The sequence below is a fragment of the Triturus cristatus genome, chromosome 10 (assembly GCF_964204655.1).
Source record: "Triturus cristatus chromosome 10, aTriCri1.1, whole genome shotgun sequence".
NCBI lineage: Eukaryota > Metazoa > Chordata > Amphibia > Caudata > Salamandridae > Triturus > Triturus cristatus.
Genome location: NC_140593.1, coordinates 162,991,919 through 163,016,324, shown reverse-complemented (window position 1 = coordinate 163,016,324; position 24,406 = coordinate 162,991,919). Strand labels below are relative to the sequence as shown.

General features: G+C 44.8%; 1 protein-coding gene across 3 annotated transcripts in view; it reads right to left on the bottom strand.

Annotated features, from left to right (window-relative positions):
• PHKA1 (phosphorylase kinase regulatory subunit alpha 1) overlaps positions 1-24,406 on the bottom strand; it is a 1,109,231-nt gene that overhangs the window by 927,933 nt on the left and 156,892 nt on the right. For all 3 annotated transcript variants that reach the window (XM_085630734.1, XM_085630735.1, XM_085630736.1), the window contains exon 3: positions 6,247-6,294. In XM_085630734.1, the coding sequence (XP_085486860.1) occupies positions 6,247-6,294 (48 nt within the window). The remainder of the gene's footprint in view (positions 1-6,246; positions 6,295-24,406) is intronic.

Below are 24,406 nucleotides of genomic sequence, written 5' to 3'. Positions count from 1 at the left end.
ACCAGGCTCTGACTGGGAAACAACCTCAGGTGACGTCTAGTGGGTCATCCTCCTCATCACTCCGACCCGTGCCGTGCAGCCTGTGGATGGGCCCTCTCAGTATTCCAGCCAGGTAGCCCCCGAGGACACTGAAGCATCACCTCCGCGGCGCGGATGTGGATGGATCAAGATTGCATCCGAACCCTTCGTGCGCCCTCGAGGGTCAGCTCCTGTGGGCCAGCGCCGCCGTGTAAGTATGAGGGTGCCAGCTAGACCGGTCAATAGGGAGCGCTGGTGGTCCCACAGATTGGGGGAGGCACAAGAGTCCAGTGATGTCGAGCGAGGGTGTGCAGCAAGCCCAACTCCCCAAGTCAAAGCTCAAGCATTCCCACAGGGCCCAGTGAGGAGGAGCCACTGGTTGCAGCGATCAGGGGGGGCCTCGTGTGAAAAGCCAGCAGGAAGATCCGGGCAACAGGCAGTGGGCGCGAACAGCAGCCGCCATTAAGAACAGCAGCCGCCATCAACTACAGCGCGGCCGCCATCTTAAAGTCAGGCATTCGGGAGAGAGGCGAAGTGCAGCAGCTTAAGCCAGTGGCAAGAGCTATCTGCGGCGTCCCCAGGACAGTCAACACTTGCCTGTCATGCCGCAATCCAAGGGGAGGTCTGAGGTCTTCACTGGAGACGCGCGACCGGGAGCCACCGTGCAGGTCCCGCCGCCATTTTATTCCGGCGCGTCTTCCACCGAGCAGCCCGCAAAGACAAATCCCGCAGTTCCCGGGGCTATCCGCGCCCACCACCACTCTCCGCTGATGCCTCACATGTTCACCCTGCAGCTGCCGCCGTGGACGGTGAGTGAAAGCCGCAGCAACCGCTACAATCCACACCAAGACAGCATGTGGACCGGGAGCCGAGACGGGTTATGTCTGTTTGGCCATCTTGCCCGGCCACGCCCCCGCTCTTCTCTTTTTTTTAAGCTGGATGAGAACCAGGGAGCAGGGGGACGGTGATCTTTTACTTTTTGCGTGGAGGGAGGGAGGCAGATGTTGACAGAGTTGGAGATCCAATTCATAATGGCATTTCAATCTGTCATGGAAACCTGATTAATGGCAGGTGCAGTTTCAATTAGAGATTTATTAAAAAGATCCATATACAATTTACCCAAGTTTCTTGAGTTGATCTTAATTCCTAGGTTGGGCACAATTAAGTTAGCCAACTCTGTCATGACCCTGAAAACAACTAGAAAGTGATCAGACCATGTGACAGGGAGAGCCGGGGAACAGCGTACGCAGGGGATATTAGAAAAAATGTATCTAATAGATGGCCAGCCACATGGGTAGGACCCATGTTAGAAAGCACAATGTTCATGGCCGCCAGATCAGAGATGAAAGTGGTGCTAATAGGACAGGTAGAGTCATCGGAATGAAGATTCAGGTCGCCTAAAATTGTGAAATTAGCTGTGGTAAGCAAATATGGAGCAACCAAATCAGGAAATGCGGAAGCCCACAGGCCGGCGGGGACAATGGAGTAACATTCCTGAGAAGGTGAACTGAGGGATTAAGGCAAGTTGAAATAACATAGCCTCGCTGCCCTTCTAGTTTGGTTTATCAAATTTACACGTATACCAGTTATCAAAAATAATGGCCAGCTCAACCCCAAATTTTCCTTCGCAATCTCTTCTTACTATAGAGTACCCAGCTGTAAGTGCAGCCGCTATATCAGGGCCCGAGCTTTCATGGAGCCAAGTTTCCGTTAGGAAAATTGCATCCGGGCATTCACTGATTAGGAGATCAAATATGTCTGCTCTATGTTTTGGGAGTGAGCGACAGTTAATGCTAAAAAATGTGAATTCTCTATTCGTGCGGGACGGGCTCCTAGCGGGGCCTTTGACCTCTGCCCCGGTAATATGCGTGGGGTTACTAGTCTGTGTGTCTGCTTTGGGATTGAGGGGCCTACATATAGCCACATCCATCACAGCTCCTGGACGTGGTATCAATGGAAGAGGGGTGCATCTGTGTGCAATCTATGTGAGGGTTAGTGCGAAGATTGAACAGTTCTTTAAGGGAGTAGTTGCAGGGGGATGGTGGTGGTAGAGCTGGGATAGTGGCCCCTGGGCCCGTACTGGTGTAGACGGGCACAGACGGGCTTGCCTTTGGCACGCCTTAGGCGCGCCCGCTGCGCGTCCTTCCCGTGTCCATTAAGTAGCTTAACGAGCAGGCGGTGTGCAGAAAAAAATAGAGCGTCTGACAACTAGAGCACTAACCACCCGAGGCACGTGGCTACCCGCAAAGGTTGTCACGTAAGCCGGAAGTTTAAAACAGAGAGGAGTATAACACACACCGAAAAACTGATACAATTTTCAGTTCCCCCAATTAGGTGTGGTACAGCAGCAATACTTGACTGCAAAACAGTAATTAAAAGAGCAAGCAGAAAATAAAACACATTTTAAAAGAAAAACCAGCACGATTCACAATAGACATCTCAGCGTCCTTCCCGTGTCCATTAAGTAGCTTAAAGGGTGGGCGGCGTGCAGAAAAAAATAGAGCGTCTGACAACTAGAGCGCTAACCGCTAAAAGAAAAACCAGCACGATTCACAACAGACCTCTCAGTGTGAAGCTACTTGCCATTTAATTTATTAAGAACTTGAGACACATGGCAATGACTGAGCATTATGGGAGATACTTGGCGACTGTATCTTAATGTTTTGAAATATATCGCAAATATCTGTTCTTCTGCTTCACCTCCCTACATTACATAGTGGGCTTATATGTCTCTATGAATGTGGACGAGTCTGGATAACCACTTAACAGGTTGAATAACAGGGAGGTATGGCACATTTGCAGAGTACAGTACCCTGATGCCATTGTAATGTAGGGAGGTGAAGCAGAAGGACAGATATTTGCGATCTATTTCAAAACATTAGGATAAGGTCGCCAAGTATCTCCCATAATGCTATCAGTCATTATCATGTGTCTCAAGTTCTTAATAAATAACATGGCAAGTAGCTTCACACTGACAGTCATAAAAGTCTACATTAAAAAAAAAAAGTACTGATGCTCATGTGTAAACCACTCACAAACCAACATTTCCCCAACATCTGTGGACTTTCTCAAGGTAAGAGAGTAGCTTTACTAGTGGGCTTATTTAATACCAAAATGGCCCAATTGTTGGCAGGTGTTGGCTTCCACTGGTGGACAAATGGCGAGCCCAGCTTAGTTACTAGGGAGGAGTCGAACACACTGGCATTGTGCAAGTCCGTAGAATTCTTCACTATGTAGTTAGGGGGAGGCATCACGGGACACATTTTGCAGGCCCTGGATTTCAGAGTTGAATAGGGCCTCCAGATTCTGTTAATACTGGCATTTTGATTAACTGGGTGTGCCTTCATTAACTTATCGCGTTACATACACCTAGCATAGCCAATGTGAGTTTGGGTCCCGAGACCAATGTCTGAATAAGATGCAGTACCAGCAGAGTCAGTAGCAGAACTGGAAGAGAAGGGACTGGTGTGGACTTTGGAGATGGGGTGCGGGTCAGGGCCAGCACTGGAAGACGTTCCCGAGGGAACAGTCAGAGTTGAGGGATTGCCCATCAGCAGACATCCGACTGGAGACCCCAGCAGCTGGGTGGGGTCCAAAGGCCCTCCAGTGGGAGCTTGCAGTATCTTATAAATCTGCTTAAAAGCCTCAACCTGCTGCGGTGGCCGGGGGACCACGGGTGTGCTGGGGCCAGCTATCAAATGGGACTAGAGTTGGAAAACGCTGGAAAGAGAGAGGTTCTTTGAATACCACCCTCCTAATTTCTTAAATGATTTTGAATGGTGAGAGGTCAAATCCTGCTTATATTTTGTGTGCTTATGGTGCCTTTTCGACTGACTTACATGAACATTTCGGGTGCAAGTGGAACTTTGTAGGAGACAACACCCATGGCCAAGAGTGGGAGCTAAGCTGCTGTAGCGAGCGTAGGCTTTTCTTATGTTCAGTGACAGAGCTTCGCTGTCTGCTCTCTGATCGCCTTCAGGTCACCGCACAGTTGATTCTACACACATCAGGAGCTATGAAAGGAGACAGAATCAGCCTCTGATTCACCCTTGGCTCTGCAAAACTGTTTTTCTACATTTGACAGAGCTGAGGATCTGAGGTGAATTCTCATCTCCTGCAGCACCAGTGACACTGAGGTAAGGCGAGATGGGAAGGCTTATTGTGTGTCTTCATCCAAAGCCTCTACCTCTCTCATTCCATCGCACAATCCACATAGCCTTTATAGAGGCAGAGGAAAGGGAGTACCAGAGGCCTTATATTAGGACATTGTAATGTTGACAGAAGCGGGTCAATACAAGCGTTTAAAACCCACTGATGTTCCACTGTCTTCAATGTACCTCTCAACATTACAATGTTGAAATCCCCATTACTTCCCAACTCCCAAATTTCTGATACATCCCAGTAGCAGGGCGGAGCTGGAGAGCCACTCATAAGGAGGGCCTATGTTACTTGCTTTTCTAGGTTCTGAGAAAAACTGTAGCCAGAAGTTGATGAGTGATAAAATATGAGTCTCAGATGATTTCCGAACGGGTGCTTTTGTAGGTGGAGAGGAGTCAGCCTGAGAAAAGTTTCATCTTTGGCATACAATGAAGGGACAACTCATAACTGAGTAACTTACATTTTCAGAGGTTTCTAGGGAATGTAATAGTGTGATTTCATAGCTGACTTTCTCAATGGTAGTACCTTAAAGCTGTGTTTCACATTTAAAAAATGATTCTACTGTGGGCAGGGATCAGGTGTGATGTTCCTAGACAGTTTGTGCACACATGAAGACTAACTTTCTCAAACTGTAAACAACTGACGGAAGGTAGTGGATGGAAGAGAGGAGTTCTGGAACATAGACTTGTGGCCAGACTTCATCACAAGATGACCTGATCCGTTGCAAAGGATAGAGTGTTAGAGAGATGTGGGGCTTAGGCAAGACAAAGGATCTTTTTTTGGTCCCCTAAATAAATTTGGTTGCCAGCACATGTTACCACAAGTTAAATAAATAAATACTGGATCCTCCGGAGTGCTGCACTGTGTCCTGGGGCATCAGGTTTGAAGTTCTTTGTGTTTATCGGTATGCTATTAACGGTAACACTCCCCATTCTTTAAGAACAGACTATGGGCTAGATGTACGAAACATTTTCCCTATCGCAAACAGCCTGATGTTTGCAACGCAGAAATGCCTTTTCTGATATACAAAGGCCAAATTCGATTCGGTAACCTGTTACTGAATCGCAATTTGAGTTGGCGATTCGCTATTTGGAAAGGTATATTTAGGGAGTCCCTTCCAAATACCAATTTACATTGGTATGTACGAATGTTTTGCAGCCAAAATGAGGTCACAAAACATTTGCACTTTACCTCCAACTCAAAGTTGGTGGTAACCCATCCGCAAAAGGAAAGGGGTCCCCTTGGGCCCGCATTCCCTTTTAAAATGGTTGAATAAATATTTCTTAAGAGCAGCCAGTCTTAAAAAATTAAACTTAAACTTTTCATTTTGGTGTGCGTTAAAAAAAGGGATTACTTTATTTAAAAGCAATCACAGATATGATGGTTCTGCTGACCCCAGCAGGCCACCATTCCTGTGATGGCAGCAGATTGTAGTGGGTTACAAACTGCGACCTGCCGCATTAATATTCATGAGGTAGGTCTATTTGGGACCCACAACGAATCATTAATAAAGGCATAGGGGCTAAATAACTCCTTTGTTAATTAGTAATAGCGATTACCAAATAGTGATATGGAAAAAAAATGCTATTTGGTAATCGCTATTAGTACAGTTTGTACATGTAGCCCTATGCTATTATAAACCAAGAGCTTCCCAGAATGGGCTGATGAAAGTGCCAACATTCACTGAGGCCACAACAGGGAGCGCTCTTCCCCTCTCCACACGCGGTATTAAACGCCCTTAAACCTGAAGAGGGTGAGTTCTTTTTTCGAGTCAACTCTTGCTTATGCTGCCTAATTTTGTCTACATTTATTAGCTCCCGGGGGGCGATTATCGGAATAAAGCTGTTTCTATACTTCATAAAGCAACCTAGGCTTTGTGAAGAAGTATGTAGCAGATCGACACCGCTGTATAATGCTAAGAAATGGCTCAGGCCAACAGAAATAACAGATTGAATAAATATACGGCTAACACGTTTAGTACAATTTGAATTCATGTGTACACACACATTTACATTTCCTTGAGTGTTTTTGATGCACACCTTATGAACACATGCTCCACCGAGTGCCTACCTGTCTCATCATGCAGTGCAGCAGGCCTCTCATCAGCTTTACCACGCTCTGGGGGCGAGAGGGAGAAATAAAAAATAAACAGATTAAATTAAATCCGGGATGAGAGAGAGAGAAGCTCTTAGCAGCTGCTGGTATGTGACCTTTGCTGAGGCTGCTGCTTGTATTTTTAAACCTCTGGGCACACGGGATACAGCATTCACCATCTGGGGGTTCATTATGCATGAAGCTGGCACGGTACAACAGCAGAGCACAGACATGGGAGGTGACTTAATGCACACACTTCTTACATATAGTTGCGTATCGTATTTTAATTTATGGTAATTTAAGGAAAAGGGAAAAACAATCACCTAAAATTACAAGATCCCTAAGGTAAAAAAACTAGTTTCCAAAGACGTGACATTCTACAGGATACTGACGGGCATACCCCGTGAGATGAATAAGTAGTTGCTTCGTGTGATGTTTCTTTACCCACAGTCATGCCGATAATGCAAACGTATACAAGATGTGCACACGTCTAAGAATCCCAGCCACATGAACTGCAGTTACTAGCCTGTGGCCTCAGTGTTGGACTAGATGTTGGTTTAACTTTCAAGGGCTCTGCATTTTACCACCTTAAAATGTTGCTTTCCCTTAATCTACACAACCTATTCAGACCTGGAACCTTTGATATAAAAGGGTCACAGGGTGTGCAGTCACCTGAGGGCAACAACGCTCCCTGGATGCCTGCTGTTGGGCCTCACAGATCTTTTCCCACTTAATAAGGCGTGTATAAGTATGACGACTCCACAGACTAATGCCGATTTAAGGGCTTGGTTGCAGCTGCATAGGTGCCGTAGCCATTTTCGATAGTTCAGGACTGTTAATATCCTCTGCCCTTCGAGTCAGCTCGTCATCTGCTCTTCTTTCACAGTGATTGTGTTTCAGCCAGTTCCTGGAGTACAGCAGTGACTCTTCAACAGTTGCCTTGCAGCTCCTGACCCGCCGAGGAACCTCCAGAAATCAAATAGGACTGGCTAAAAAGGCCTTGGTGACTGAGAGTTTGGCCTTCATTCTGGACAATGCCACCCCAACCATGACTGCTTTCATGACACTTGGTGTGCGCACGCCTTTTGATCAAGAATAGGTCAAGACACTCTTGTTGATACTGCTGTCTTACTTTTTATGCACTTTTATCAGCCCTGCTGATATGCAGCGATGTCACCACAGTCTATATATGCACTTGATGCCCCTACTCATCAGGCACTTTGGTGTGTCGGATGTTTATGCCCTCAGAAAGATTTTCTTGTATCAACTTGTACCTTGAATTTTTTACAAGATTGTGAAGGGGTGGAAATTCACTGGAACATACAGCAACAGATAACTTGCAGAAGAGACAGAAGCTACGAAGACAAAATTAAGTCCTACGAATTAATAACTATGTTGTAGATGATGGAGTAGCAGAGTGATCAAACACCAGTCCTTCATGTTTGCCTGATTGCACCAGCAGGTCTCCAATGGAATAAGCAGGAAATCAAAAAGGTCAGACACATCGTGTACATAGTACAGAGTGAATAAGATGGTTTAGGAGTTCTGCCTTTGAGAAAAGAAAATGGGCCTAATTTAAAGGTCAGCAGGTAGGTTACACCGTCACAAAAGTCAGGGATACCATATCCGCCATATTACAAGGGCATTATTTTGTTAATGGCACTTGCAATGTGGCGGACAGGATGTCCATCACGCTTGTGATGGAGTAACTGCTCCGCTGAACTCTAAATCAGACCCGCAGTCTCCAGTACCCTCAGTTCAATGGAAAGAAACTGTTGTTGTTGGTTAGCACTGGGTTGTGGGTGCAGTAGCTGAAAGGAGGGGTTCTCCTTCAGGTTTTGGATTGTAGTTAACAGCTTTTGCCTCCCTTGCCCTACCTCAACAGGTTCTATTCTCTAACTGCTCCCAAAGTGCCTGCCTCAAACTAGTTAGTTGATTTCTAACACTACAGGCCAAAGTCTGTGGGTAAATATGGAGCTTGGTGGAGCAGTGCCACAATTTTACTGTGCTAGAACCCAGGAAGCTGAGTTGCTGAGGAATTCATAGAAACAAAACCTGTCACCTTCTCCAATTCCCCAACTAAAAAGAAGGAGTAGTTTCTTTTCTGTAACTCCAGTTCTGTAGTAGGGGTATCTCTGTTATAGCCATAATCTAGTGAATAGTCCCGCCCATGTGCGCGGACCCCGGAGCAATAAAAATAATCTCTTAAGTTGTCAAGCCATGCAGACCTGCATCTACACTTAAGAGAGAATTTCAAAGACAGATAATGCAGCCTATATCCACAGGCTACACTGTCCAGTACTTCAACTAGAAAGAATTCCACCAGCAACCACCAACAGCACTACCTGTCCAGCTTTTTCCATAGAGAAAAACCTGCCTCTTCCAGCAAAAGCCTCTGGAATGATAGAGAGGAAGGAATGGACAGACAAGCCCCATAGGCTGCCATTATGTGGCTCAGAACAGGATACTGTGCCTTTAAGAAAACTTTCCAGAACTTTTCCAGTATCCCAGAATGCACAGCAGGTCCCTTTTACTTTCAGTTCTTTTTGAAGGCGTAGCACGCCAGACCTGTAGCATTCCTTATATTAACATTCATCTCTCCACCGGGGAGGAGGGCGGGTGCTTATGACTATAACAGAGATACCCCTACTACAGAACTGGAGTTACAGAAAAGAAACTACTCCTTCTGTAGTAGGGGATCTCTGTGTATAGTCATAATCTAGTGAATATGATGGCAAGCCCATCCCCACACAAAAACGGCGGTGGAGAAGATTACAAAATAATACTACTACTGTGCGAACAAATTTCGTAGCGAAGCCTGCCCAACCTGAGCATCTGCCCTGGCATCCGCGTCCAGACAGTAATGCGCAGCAAAGGTATGGACCGACTTCCAAGTGGCCGCCTTGCAGATTTCTGCAATCGGAACATTACGCAGCAAAGCAGTCGTGGCAGCTTTGCCCCTGGTGGAATGAGCCTTAGGTTTACCCCCTAAGGTCTTATTAGCCTTTTGGTAACACAACTGTATACAGGACACAATCCACCGAGAGATGGACTGTTTGGAGGTAGCAAGACCAGCCCTGACTGATCCATAATTGATAAACAATTGGTCTGACCTACGAATATCTTTGGTCTTATCATGATAAAACTTCAACACCCTCGTAACGTCCAGGGAATGTAGAGACCTTTCCGCTGGAGAAGAAGGATTCTGAAAAAACGTAGGTAAAGTTATGGTCTGGTGACATGAAAATCAGATATAACCGTAGGAAGAAATTTTTGGGTGAGTATGCATAACAACCGTAGCAGCATGAAATACAGTATAAGGTTCTGAAGTTCACTCACCCTGCGGGCCGATGTAATGGCCACTAGGAACGCCGTCTTCCAGGACAGGTGCTGCAACAAAGCCTTGTGAATAGGTTCAAAAGGCTCCTTCATCAATCTGGACAGCACCACATTCAATTCCCAGGAAGGCGAGGGAAGTCTGACCGGAGGGAACACCTTCTTCAAGCCTTCCAAAAAATCCTTGACCACAGGGAACTGAAAGAAGGAAGTCTGTGAAGGGCATTTCCTGTAAGCAGTCAAAGCAGCGAGATGAACCTTAATGGAGTGGAAATTAAGGCCAGACTGTGCCAAATGTAAAAGATATGGAAGGATGACATCTTCCTTACAGGTTGTCGGGTCAAAGTTCTTGGATTTGCAGAATCTCTTCCACTTGTAAGCATAGGAAGTCCTAGTGGAAGGACGTTTAGCCTCCTTCACTATGCCCATACAATCTTCTGGTAGATTCAAATGGCCATATTGCACTATCTCAGGAGCCATGCCGCCAAACTCAAAGACGAGAGGTTGGGATGCACCATCCGCCCCCCCGAACTTCGTGAGAAGGTCCGGCCTGCACGGCAGCCGCATGTGAGGAAGGAGAGACCGGTGAAGCAGGTCCGTGAACCACCACAGCCTGGGCCATTCCGGGGCAATCAGGATCATCCGCGCCCCGGACCTGGACAGTTTGATGAGCTCTGCCGGAATCAGGGGAATGGGTGGAAAAGCGTACAGAAAGCTGTTCAACCAGTCAACGGCATTTGCTGTTTTCGGCGGTGGCGAACAGATCTACGTCTGGAGTTCCCCACCTTGCGAAGACTTCTCCTAGTACCTCGTCGTTTATGACCCATTCGTGGTTCTCCTGAAGCAGCCTGCTCAGCGCGTCCGCCTGAACATTCTGCACCCCCAAATCTATAATAGATGTGCTAACCAATCATCGACACATATCGACACATATCATATGTATTTAATTTTTAAAAGTAATTTCTTTTACTTGTATAGCCTCCTTCTCCACCTTTTAATAATTAATTACAGCTCATAAATTATCTATAACATTAAAAATAAGCCTTTTGTAAATATCACTTCTTTCCTAATCCAAACCATACTTCATAGGACATATCATGTCATACACATTACGAGTCTTTCTTCGATGCATACAAACGATGACATATATAGTCCTTCCTCGATATCTATGAAGAAAGCACAAAACGGCAAGAACACGGGATCTCGCTCAGTACGAGCCCTGCAAGCCAGCGTCAGCACAAGTTGTGCATAGCCCGCAAAGGAGGTACGAAGGAGGAATCCGGTGAACAGCGAACAGCTCTACAGCCCTCAACAACCACACGGTATTTAAAACCAACCTACCCCCACCCATCCCAGCCCTATCCCGTTTCTATTTACAGGCTACGCGCTTACGGTGGCAGGCAGCAGCCGCAACACGGATGCGCCCTAAAGGTAATTGACGAGGTTTCGTTCTCTTTTCTGTTTTGATAAAAAAACGTACCGCTTATGAGTTTTATAACCCTGACATTGTGACTTTTCATCTGAATGTCAAACAATCAAAAGTATCGAAACTGTACATTACCAGATTATTCAACTTCCTTAATTCTCGTTGTGAAAGTAAGAACCACATACTATCTCTCCTCATACCCAGCCCTCCATTCAGGTCCTGTGTGCTAAAACAATATACAGATACGAACATCTTGAGATCGTTTTCTTGGAATACAGTGAAGATTTGCCATTTTTGACATTGCTTTACATTACAGTATTTTAAAGAATTGCCATTTTCCAATAAGAAATCTGCTGTATAATCGCCCAGAGTGGTGTGTATTTCATTGGATTGTCTCTTTTATTTAATTTTATTCTATTTTATTTTACCTGTTCTTCCTTTTTGTAGGAACAGAACAACCATAAAATAATGTTTATGAAAATCATCATAAACCTCATTCTTTGAACTGGAGAATACCGGTTCACACATTCACTAGGTCCTGAGGAATGCCCAACGACCCCCTCCAGGGGCGCTAGAGGGGCAGAAACATGTCGACCATTTTTGTTTTGGACACTTTAAAGTGCTGGGGTCACATAATCTGACCTACTGCACCACCATTTTTTAAAAGTCTACCAATACACCTGACAGAATAAATTTTGCTTTTTGAAGGTAGTACTGGTAAGACATTTTTAACGTAAACTTTTCACGTTATTTTGCACCTTTTTTGCACCAATATTTCTGATCACTACTGCGAATTAGCGGTTCCCTCCGGGTGGAGGAAAGCATAACACACAAGAGACCCGATGATAATGCTTAAACGTATTTAAAAGGCGGAGAACCAAGATACACCGCCAATACCATCATCAAAAATACGTGATTGAGGGTTCTCATAATACCTATTCAGGTATTAGTGGTTCAGGAAACGACCCGAAAGACCCCTATTTCCAGTTACAAGTGATCCATTCCCTTATGATTCATGATATATAACTAGGAAGAAGAATGGATGACTGCTCCTTCTAGCTCCCTTCTTTTGATTACAAGATATTAAGCAGCGCACAGCTGTGGGAGCGTCTCTGACTACCTCCCCACATCTGGGAAGACTAAGTGACCCCCCCCCTTTTTCTCTATTGAGGAATCAAGGACTTTACTTACAAAACACAAAAGTCCGAATAGAAACTTCGAATCTACTACAGCAACCATGGCCGAAAATCTAGGTCTGAGTTATTCAGCGGATGAAATAAATGCAATTCTTTCGTTACCATCACTACTTCAGAATAACGATCTCACACAAGCACTGGAACAAAATACAGACTGGGAAGAACTCTCTGAGCTGAAAAAGGAGCAAGTAAGGACTGCCATCCACGACGTCATAATGACCGAGTATTTGCGAGCCAACGCGGCCCGAGGGGCCTCTGGGTACACAATGCACCACGGATTTTCCTAAAAGATCTAGCATTCCGAAAGGATTGGTCTGCGATTTCGTGGAAGTGCACAAGAGATTATCTTGTGTTAATAATAAAAACAGCCACAAGACTCACTGATGCCCTAACTATCAAGATTCAATTACATGAAACCAAGATCAAGAACATGGTTCAACTATCTGTCTATAAAAAAAGACTCGAGGAAATTAATAAAGACATGAATGAAACCAAGGAGTACATAACCAACAACAAAATACAGAAACTAGGAAAAGATCTCAAACGCTTCTCCATGGAGAAAATGCACCCATACAGTAAAGACGACTATGAAATACCAGACTACCAGTCCGATACCGATAATAGTGGATCATCAATTGACAGTTCCGACTGGAACAATGGAGAGACAAGACCACCAAGACGGAACCGAGGTAGCTACAGACGTCAACAACAACGGAGACCAAATTTCTGGCGCACTCCCCAATACGGAAACCAACAACCACTCCCCTTCCAACCATACACACCAAACTTTCAAGGTTGGATGAATCCATTCACTCCAGGGCCTCCACCAATGGGACACTACCCAGGACCATACATGCAACAACCGTCTTTTTTAGTACGTGGCCAAACGAACCAGAGAGGACGAAGAAAAGGAGTGACGTGGACAGATCAAGAAAGACAAGTCCAAACCAGGAGCATGTCCAACATGCCCAAGGAGAAACCAGGAACGAGCACGACTCGCTCGTAATCAACCTCACAGATATAGTTCTGACAGAGGCACAAGAAAAGGTATTAAACAAAGGACTCGGATATGTACCAACACCAAACCTAGACGTCTTCAAGATAAAATGTGAAGCCGCCGAATTTTGTAGGAAACTAAAACTCAAAGCCTTCTTCTCGAATAAAGGCACTGAAGATATTGAGGAGAAAGTAGGTGATACACCACTACGCCTCAAATCCACCTTCTGTCCACTGAATCACCAAGTTCCCATTGAACTCCAGACATTTGAACAAGCAATTATGAAGGGAATTGGTGAATTGACAGAATCTACAAAAAACCATTCATGAATCTAACAAGAGTTGAAAAACAAGCCCTGGAATCTTTAAAGAATGCCAAAGACATGATAATAAAACCAGCAGACAAGGGAGGAGGAATCGTCTTAATAAGTAAGGAAGGCTACAATCAACAGTGCCTAGACCTACTATCCGACGATAAATTCTATACCATCACTACAACAGACCCGACTGCAAGACTACAACAAACAATCAAGATCATGGTAGAAGAAGCCGAAATCAACAGGTGGATATCACAAAAAGAAGCAGACTTCCTGAAGACTACATCACCAAAAATACCATACTTCTATTCTCTCCCCAAGATACATAAAGAGAAGAGACCACCCCCAGGCCGCCCAATTGTGTCAGGCATTGGATCTATTTTAGAGCCTCTTTCACAATTTGCAGACCATTTCCTAAAGCCTTTGGTTCAACAAACTCCAACTTATCTGAAAGACACACGCGATCTATTGAACCTTCTGAAAAATGAAAATTTCACCTCAAAATCCATGCTCTTGGCAGGTTTTGATGTAGAGAGTTTGTACACCAGCCTGCCTCAGCAGAAAACTCTCGAAACCCTCGAAACAATACTCTTTGACCAAGACTGGACATACCAGACTCCACGACATTTTGTATTACACTGCTGCACCCTGGCTCTTACAGAGAACTACTTCGAGTACGAAGGGAAACTATACCATCAACGACACGGAACATCTATGGGGAGCACATTTGCGCCGAGCGTAGCGGGACTATATGTGAGCACTTTTGAGAAAACCTTTATACAAAATGCAAGAAATCCTTATCAAACCCACATCCGTTTTTGGAAACGGTACATTGATGACATCATAGTAATCTGGGAAGGTGACCAAGAAAGCCTGAGTAATTTCCATCAATGGATGAATGAACAAGACGAATGTCTGAGATTCACTTACACAGCCAATGAAAGACAGCTGGATTTCTTGGATCTCACGATCTACATTGAAGAAGACACCATCAAGACACGTACTTTCTTCAAACCGACTGCCAGAAACAGCCTCTTATCATTTAACAGTTTGCACCCTCGGCCGTTAAAAGAAAATCTACCATACAGCCAGTTTCTCAGGCTGAAACGTAACTGCAGTGATCTAGCGGAATATAAGAAACAAGCTAATGAGCTTAGCCAAAAGCTTCTCAAACGGGACTATCCAACCAGAATAATATCTAAATGTAAGAAAAGGGCGAGAAACCAGCCCAGGGATTGTCTTCTAGAAACAAAAAAGAGAGACCCTGCAGATGATACACCTACATGCGTGACAACCTACAGTACAGCGAGCAATGCTGTAAAGAAAATAATCCCAAAAAATTGGCGGATCCTGACCTCAGGTACCTTAAAATGGCAAAAAACGAGGTTTGCCAATAAAAGAACAAGGAACATAAAAGACATTCTGGTACATACCCGACCACCCCTTCCCTCCCCTAATATGATCAACACCTTGTGGGACCTACAACCAGTCACAGGACATTACCCCTGCGGACAGTGTTCAGTTTGTCACCTGACCACACCGACAAAGACTATCCAACTAACTCCAAACATGAAGTGGACCATAAGACAACACACAAACTGTAACACATCCTTTGTTGTCTACATGATCACATGTCCCTGCAACCTTAGATACATCGGCATGACATGCAGGAAAATCAAAGTAAGAATTTGCGAACATAAGAGCAACGTAAAATGCAAACGAGAAACTACAAAGATGAGCCGACATTACATCGAACAAAAACACTCAGTGGACGATCTGAAATGGACCGTAATTGAAACACTAGTAGGATCAAAGACCAATGCCGAAAAAATCCTATTCGAAAGAGAACAAAGATGGGTACACCGCCTTTGCACAGACACCAATGGATTGAACGATAATATACCCTGGTTAAGTTTCAAATAATTTCGTGCAAGGTCTTGACCCTGAATACCCAACTATGCCAGGTGCAATCTCATGTTGTACCTTTGATGCGATGGACAATATCATGTTTTAACACGAGATTATCATAAATTTCAGACCCTAACCTGCTCCCAATCAAAACCTCCCTTTGTTCAGCCGTAAAGAGAAAGACATTCACAAAACATCACAAGGCTCCTGCCGTGAAAACCAAATCTATAATAGATGTGCTAACCAATCATCGACACATATCATATGTATTTAATTTTTAAAAGTAATTTCTTTTACTTGTATAGCCTCCTTCTCTACCTTTTAATAATTAATTACAGCTCATAAATTATCTATAACATTAAAAATAAGCCTTTTGTAAATATCACTTCTTTCCTAATCCAAACCATACTTCATAGGACATATCATGTCATACACATTACGAGTCTTTCTTCGATGCATACAAACGATGACAGATATAGTCCTTCCTCGATATCTATGAAGAAAGCACAAAACGGCAAGAACACGGGATCTCGCTCAGTACGAGCCCTGCAAGCCAGCGTCAGCACAAGTTGTGCATAGCCCGCAAAGGAGGTACGAAGGAGGAATCCGGTGAACGGCGAACAGCTCTACAGCCCTCAACAACCACACGGTATTTAAAACCAACCTACCCCCACCCATCCCAGCCCTATCCCGTTTCTATTTACAGGCTACGCGCTTACGGTGGCAGGCAGCAGCCGCAACACGGATGCGCCCTAAAGGTAATTGACGAGGTTTCGTTCTCTTTTCTGTTTTGATAAAAAAACGTACCGCTTATGAGTTTTATAACCCTGACATTGTGACTTTTCATCTGAATGTCAAACAATCAAAAGTATCGAAACTGTACATTACCAGATTATTCAACTTCCTTAATTCTCGTTGTGAAAGTAAGAACCACATACTATCTCTCCTCATACCCAGCCCTCCATTCAGGTCCTGTGTGCTAAAACAATATACAGATACGAACATCTTGAGATCGTTTTCTTGGAATACAGTGAAGATTTGCCATTTTTGACATTGCTTTACATTACAGTATTTTAAAGAATTGCCATTTTCCAATAAGAAATCTGCTGTATAATCGCCCAGAGTGGTGTGTATTTCATTGGATTGTCTCTTTTATTTAATTTTATTCTATTTTATTTTACCTGTTCTTCCTTTTTGTAGGAACAGAATAACCATAAAATAATGTTTATGAAAATCATCATAAACCTCATTCTTTGAACTGGAGAATACCGGTTCACACATTCACTAGGTCCTGAGGAATGCCCAACGACCCCCTCCAGGGGCGCTAGAGGGGCAGAAACATGTCGACCATTTTTGTTTTGGACACTTTAAAGTGCTGGGGTCACATAATCTGACCTACTGCACCACCATTTTTTAAAAGTCTACCAATACACCTAACAGAATAAATTTTGCTTTTTGAAGGTAGTACTGGTAAGACATTTTTAACGTAAACTTTTCACGTTATTTTGCACCTTTTTTGCACCAATATTTCTGATCACTACTGCGAATTAGCGGTTCCCTCCGGGTGGAGGAAAGCATAACACACAAGAGACCCGATGATAATGCTTAAACGTATTTAAAAGGCGGAGAACCAAGATACACCGCCAATACCATCATCAAAAATACGTGATTGAGGGTTCTCATAATACCTATTCAGGTATTAGTGGTTCAGGAAACGACCCGAAAGACCCCTATTTCCAGTTACAAGTGATCCATTCCCTTATGATTCATGACATTCTGCACCCCCGGCAGATGCGTGGCCGTGATCACCAGTCCGCGGGCCAGAAGCCAGCGCCAGATGGCCTGCGCCTCCTGCGACAGAGTGCGCGATCTCGACCCCCCTTGCTTGTTGAGGTAATACATTGTGGTTGTATTGTCCGTCTGTATCAGCAACGAGTTGGTCTGGAAGTACGGATGGAAGGCCTTCAATGCCAGGTACACAGCTCTGAGTTCCAGGAAATTGATGTGGTTCGTCGACTCCAACGGGGACCACTTTCCTTGTATCTATCTGTAAGTCTCCGGAGTGCACTCCCCAACCTTGGAGAGACGCAACCGTCACGATAGTCGTCTCGGGAATGTCCTTGTGGAAGGGAACCCCCCTGAGGAGATTCTCCGCCGAACACCACCATTTCAGAGACTGAAGAGCATGTAGAGACAGCCGGATCTTGTCGTCCCAAGAACATGTTCTCTGATCCCATTGATCCTCCAAGCACTCCTGCAGTGGTCTCATGTGCAGCTGTGCGTGCGGCGTGAGGAAGATAAAGGAGGTCATCGACCCCAGCAGCGAAGACACCTTCCTCACTGTCGCCGATGGAGCGGCCATGAGGTCCTGAGCCTTCCGAAGGAGCGATAACCGTCTCTCCTCCGAAGGAGACACGCTTGCTGACCGTGTATCGATGGAGGCCCCCAAGTACTGTATGCACTGGACCGGAGTCGGGACAGATTTGGACATGTTGACGTGTAACCCCAGCTTGTTCAAGAGAACGCACGTCCTCCGGAAGTGCGCCTGCGCTTCCGAAAAAGATGAGGCCTTGATCAACCAGTCGTCCAGGTACGGGTAGACAAACACCTTGTTCCTTCGCAGGTGCGCCGCTACCACTGCCATGCACTTCGAGAAGGTCCTCGGAGCAGACTTTAGCCCGAATGGCAGTACTGTGTATTGATAATGATTAGCGCCGACTTGGAATCGCAGGAACTTCCTGTATTTCCGTGCAATGGGCACATGGAAGTACGCATCTTGTAGGTCTATGGCACAGAGCCAGTCTCCCTGTTGCAGCTGAGGGTAAATCTGATGCAACGACAGCATGCAAAACTTCTCTCTGCGAATCCATTTGTTTGCTTGCCGCAAATCCAGAATGGGCCTGAACTCGTTCTTGTCCTTCTTGGGAACCAGGAAGAAACGAGAGTACAGACCTCTTCCCCTTTGAGATCGCCTCCGTGACGGCGATCGCCTCCGTGACGGCGATTGCCTACGTGACGTCGATCGTCTCCTCGACGTCGATCGTCTCCTCGACGTCGATCGCCTCCGTGACGTCGATCGCCTCCTTGACGTCGATCGCCTCCTTGACGTCGATCGCCTCCTCGACGTCGACGGCGAGTGCCGCCGACGGCGAACGCCTCGACGGCGAACGCCTCCTCTTCGCCGACGGCGACCTCCCCTCGACGGTGAGCGCCGACGCCGGGCCTGATCTCGAAGTCGATGCCTCGACGGCGACGTTGACGGCGTCGACGCAGACGATACCGAAGTCGTCGTATGCGGCCTGATCAGCTCCCTCGACGGCGAACGTCGACGTCGCTTCTCCCCAGAGCCCTGGGGGGGCGGTGAACACACCGTGGTCATCCCTCTCGACGCCTTAGTCGACATCATCGACGCCGGTGGAGAGTGGGGGCGTTTGCCGGTCTTCCTGCCCCTGGGGAGCCCCCCAGAGGCCTCAGCATGGGCAGAATCAGCCCCTCCTGTGCCTTCAGCCTTCTGTCCTCCAGGACTTGGAGCCTGATCTTCATTCTTTCCCTCAGGGTCCTGGCTGAGAACGAGTGGCAGATATCACACTCTTCAGGCACATAGGACTGGGGAAGGCAGCCTATACACACCTTGTGTGGATCTGACTTAGCCTTCTTCCTGTCGCACTCTGGGCACTTGTCGAACAAGCCAGGCATGTTGACAGCACCAGAAGGAAGTCCCAACACTAAAACACTTGAAAAATTGACAAAAATCACAAGAGTAAGATAAGAGTTTACAACGTCACTACTACAGTTAAGTGGACATCAGTACTCTGCATACACTTTCCAGGAAAGCAATATGTAACGAACAGTCAAAGATAAATGCCTTTTAACCTTGAAAATGCCCGTTTGACCTCCAGTTATTACAGTATTGATTGGATCCACCAGGAAAACTAGAATGGTTAACGGAGGTAAAAATTAACGTTGGGCACATGGCATAGTATTTCGGTAGACGAAAAAAACAAACAGTTAAAGTCACTGGCTACTTGCTACGTTGATGCAATTTAATTTACCTAATCACATCGTTTTTCTATCATACAGTGCAGACAACAAGCCAACAGCTGAAATCTGGTGGGGTGCGACAAGTTGTGTACAACTTGTCGCACTGACACCTCTTGAGTGCCTGCTATAAACCCAGAACTGAATCAAGGACCACATTTGCAGATCTCTGTAATCAGTAGGGGCTAACATTTTCTCATTAAACGTTATACATTCAAGCATAAAACATTATAGAGGTGGCATGGAAAGAATCGAAAATAGGACCATAGTAATAACTACAGGTGTCCTCAATAGTTCACCAACATACAAATCAATCATCCACAATGCCACTTCCACACTCTGGGTTAAAATTATTATATGAAAAAGTGCAAATTGCTTTTTAGAATTGGACAATTTAGCATAGAATTTATGTGGTTTCATGGGAACAGGAAAGACTGTTCAAAATATATGTGTATATCTATCAAAGGAAGAAACACCGCACACTGTGTGAAACAGCAGATTAGATCAATTCCTACCTTGACAACCAAAATTAAAGATTGCCAAATAAAAAAGAAGCAAAATGCCATATGATCATAGACTAAATGTATTGCCTATATTTAGACAAGCAAAGGCGCAAACCATTGCTAGCTCAACTTCCCTCTTAATAGACACACATGGTATCCACACGGCAAAATATTCAGGAACCGGATTATGTGCAGAAGATCACAGTGCAAGAATGGGCGATTTGTTTGACTAAAGACGGCATTTAAGGCCTACCCTCAACTTAAGTCATCAACTGTAATCATGTCATTTCGTCCTTCATCTGGCCCTAAAATGTATAGTAGGTTTCTAGCTCCCATGCACAGTCTCCCCATCATCAATCTAAATTTAGATGTGATATCCACTTGATTAAAGAGTGCTTCCCACCGCAGTCTACAGACAGAGAATTACTGCATCCATTTACTACAATAGAGATGCCTTTGACCTCCTTAAAGAGTTTATTTTTTAGACATTTATTATTTTTCAACTCGTGCAATAGAATGAACCGCTCTCAGCAGTACTTACGTCTACTGAGTGTTTTTACCTGATAATTAAAAGAAATTAATAATTGGGAAAAAAAAGTAAAAGGAAACAAAAAAGGATGCAAATGAATAAAGATCAACAACATCATGTCTGTTATATTACAAGGCACCTAGCGTTATTCCCCTTCCCAACTCAAGATCTGGTACTGTGCACATCTATACAATCAACTCTGACATAGTGTAGTTTGAAAGGCGCTGACATGGGCGATCATCTCCAGTATTGGTGCCCACCTTATTGCATACCTCACATCCTGTGAGGAGGTACAGGTAAGGGGAGGTTGGAAGTTCTACTTTCCCTTATTAACTCGATCTTTTTAGGTCGCAGCACAGCTGTCTGGTTTGCTAAAGAAATCTTGGGGCGTTTGAGAAAGTTGACCTTTGAATGCCTTCCGCCCATTGATTACCTTTGGCTTTGTAGTTTGTAACTCACATTTTCTGGCTTTCTATTTGCTGCCTTTGTTTGCTTTAGGCTCTCCAAGTTCAGTTCGGCCCTCCCATTGCCTAAACCATGTTTAGTGTATTCTTCCACGAATTCTTCGCTTTCTGTAAACAGGCCTTAAATCTTGTCAAGATCTTGTCACAGTCGATGTGCATTCAAAGACAGAGGTCAAATGTCAAGGTGTATCTTGGTAGCCTAGAATTTATTTTGCTTTTGGCTGTCTTCAAAGTGCATGAGCACCAGTTTCAATTCGCAAAGTCATTTTCTGGCACAGAATTAATTGATTTGCCCAGAATCACAGGATTTTGAAGTGGATGCAGAGACTCAAATTTTACTCTCATTCCTCCCATTACTTCACGTTCATCTGGAATAGTTACCTTTTGCTTGGCAAGGTTTTTTTTTTTAATTTAGGAAAAGAACAGTGATGTTTGCCATGCTGCATCACTTATAGGTCACCAAAACATATCATCATTATGATTTTGCATTGGAAAGATGACCTCCAAAAAACATGAATTTGCCTTTAGACATGTACAAAAGAGATCGTGGAAGCACAGTGCTGACACGCAACTGCCTCAGAGGTGAAGTACTGTGGTCTCCCAGTACTTAGACAACACCAATTGGTCTCCAAGGCAAGGATCATTACTCATGACAAGCATTGGCATAGCCAATAGGTCTCACCTTTGGGACCTTATAAGTTTAGCCATGCAGCAGATTATCCCCTACTAGCATGCCCACACACTAAACATTTTCGAATAATCGTACACTTTTTATTTAAAGTCGGTATGAAATGAGCCAAGATGCGTTGAAGATGAATGGGCAGCATGCCTGGAGTATGGGTGCCAAGGCAGGACGTGATAGATGTAATGGTGACGAGTACGCACATTTGACTATTGACCTTGGTAGCATTATTATGATATATTGAGAGGGTGGCTGTATAAAAGGGGGGCATGCTGTATTAATGCTGTTGCATGGTGCAGCACTGCTTACTATTTACTTTTGTTTATAGTTAGAGGCTTGCCTGGTCTTTCCAAAACCCCTTTCTGTTTTTTCTGGATTTTAAGAATGAGAAGGAAGTATGTGCGATGTGGAGCAGTTAGCTCCATGTGTGCAGTGAAGGTAATCAGTGCCCCAGTGTTATTCCTGGCTCAGAATACGGAGGGGAAGAGTGTTGAACAGTAGGAGGGTTGTAAGAGAGAGGAGTTGAGAACTGGTGGCAAAGTGTGGGGGTAAAATCTTCAAATCCACTGTAAAACGCAAATAACAACAGTGAAGGGCAGGGGGAGGGTAAGAAGCAAAAAATGTCAAACAGAATTACATGAAATGTGAGGGGGCAATGCAAGTAAAGGATAAATCGCAGCGTTCGTGAAACTGGCACAGCACTGAGAGTTGAAAGTATATTTAAAGTCGTTAAAAAAATGGAGGTGGGCGAGTCGTGCCATGCAGAACAAAAGGTGCAGCCGCCATACTTAACTTTTTTTTTTTTTTTTTATACTTAAAGATACAGCATGTGAAATGTAAGCAGGAACAACATGATAACCTTAACTCATTTACACTTATTATTTATAAATCGCATGAAGAGAAAGGAGTGGCCAGAGAGTGTTAATGGCTGAGAGTTGTTTTTTTATTTAGCTGGGGAGCAGTGTGGTACGCCGGGTGAGGGGGCGTAAGACTGCTCCGAGCTCTTGCCGTGGCGTGCCAGGAGTGTAGCACAAAAAAGAAAGCATGCGAGAAGACACAAAAGCGAAGATAATGTACGCCAATGTGTTGTAATCTTGTGCATTAACTGTTTCATTTACGGTAAGATATCCGATGTCAACACAGTGTTATCACATTCATTACACTGGGCACCAGGGGTGAAGGAGGCGGGGGAGGGATGCAGATTAAAACTTGAAATAAATACGGCTATTTGTAGCAGCTGAGTGGTAGAAGATAAAGCGCGGCGCTCGTGAAACGTGCGCTGCGCTGAGTTAAAGTATATTTAAAGTCTTTGAAAACAAGAGCCCTGCGCTGTAAACACCTTCAAACCCCAGCCCTCGCCCCCAGACCACTCCCAGAAGCACGCATATTCGTAAACAGCCTTGTTAAAGGCACTTGCTGTGGAAGCTATAAAAAACAAGGAATGCAGCTGCCACCCTGCGCGCTGCTGCTCGCTCCCGAGAGCTAAACGCCGTGGGAGTGAATATTAAAAAAAGAAGGTGGGACAAGCACCCGCCTTTAGCCATTTGTGTGCTTTCATTAGTGAAAGATACACGCAAAAGTCAATCATATGTGTGGGAGGAGTCAGACCCACACAGAGATGTTTAGAGTGCTCACAAGAAGCCTCCCATAGAGCAGCGCATGCACGCTGCGCTAGGCTCGACCTAAAAAACCCACATTTTAGGAGGTGCCATGGGTAAAATCAGGAGATTAAACTTCCCACAGAAAAGTTCAGCCTGGCCCCCTGCACAAATTTTTACTTCCTCTATATATAAAACGAGCATGGGCACTTGCCAAACCACGTTTCAGAAATACCCAGTGTATGCAAAAAATATATATTTCATTAGCTCAACTTGCAAAAAAATAATCTGGTTTGTTCTGTAGTTTTGCGGAAGAGCAAGAATAGCTGCCAGATCGCTTCATTTGATATGGGACACCAACAGCTAGTGGTGCCTGTTGAGCCAAGAGCTCCTTGCATTCTGGGACTTTTATTTTGAATTTCCAAACAAGAGTATAGACATGTAATTCACAGCTTGCTAAATGCTGTGGATTATAAAGCCAGGACTAGTGAGCGTATCTCACTTTACACTGAGCCGTTAGGCAGCTATGGTAGCACATTCATCAAAGCTATGGGTTGGTGTGTTAGAGGGGGCTACCAACAATGAAGAAGCCATCCCGTGTTTCTTTTCCCTCCCATCAAACAGGTCTTGTATACATGAGAGTCATTTGACTTTCTCAATTATTTTTATCCATTCTGTACATCACCACAACTGCTGTGCTGCATGGTTGAAATGAAAAAACAAAAGTGCTAGGACGCAGTTTTACTTTCAGCCATGATGCACAGCAGACGTGCTGCTCAACAACATGGCTAAAAAACATTGACAAAGCCAGTAGATCATGCGTAGGCAAGACATTTTGGCTTTGCCAATGCTTGTTCTAACTGGCCTTTACCCTACCTGCAATCAGGTGTTCAGCTAACCCCGTGTGGGGACCGGTTTGCCCCTTATTCCACTGTTCCCCCATTACCTGGCGTTTCTTATTATTGATATCATCTCTAAAAGTTGTTTGCTTGTGATTGTGTCTTAGGGGACCGTGAAGACCGGGTCAGGCACATCTACAGGTGTATGAACGGATACTAGACATTTTCACGCAAGGGGAGTGTGACTTGAATTCTATAGATACGCCTTTCTTATGTGGCCAGTCTGAACAGTTTAGTGACCTTT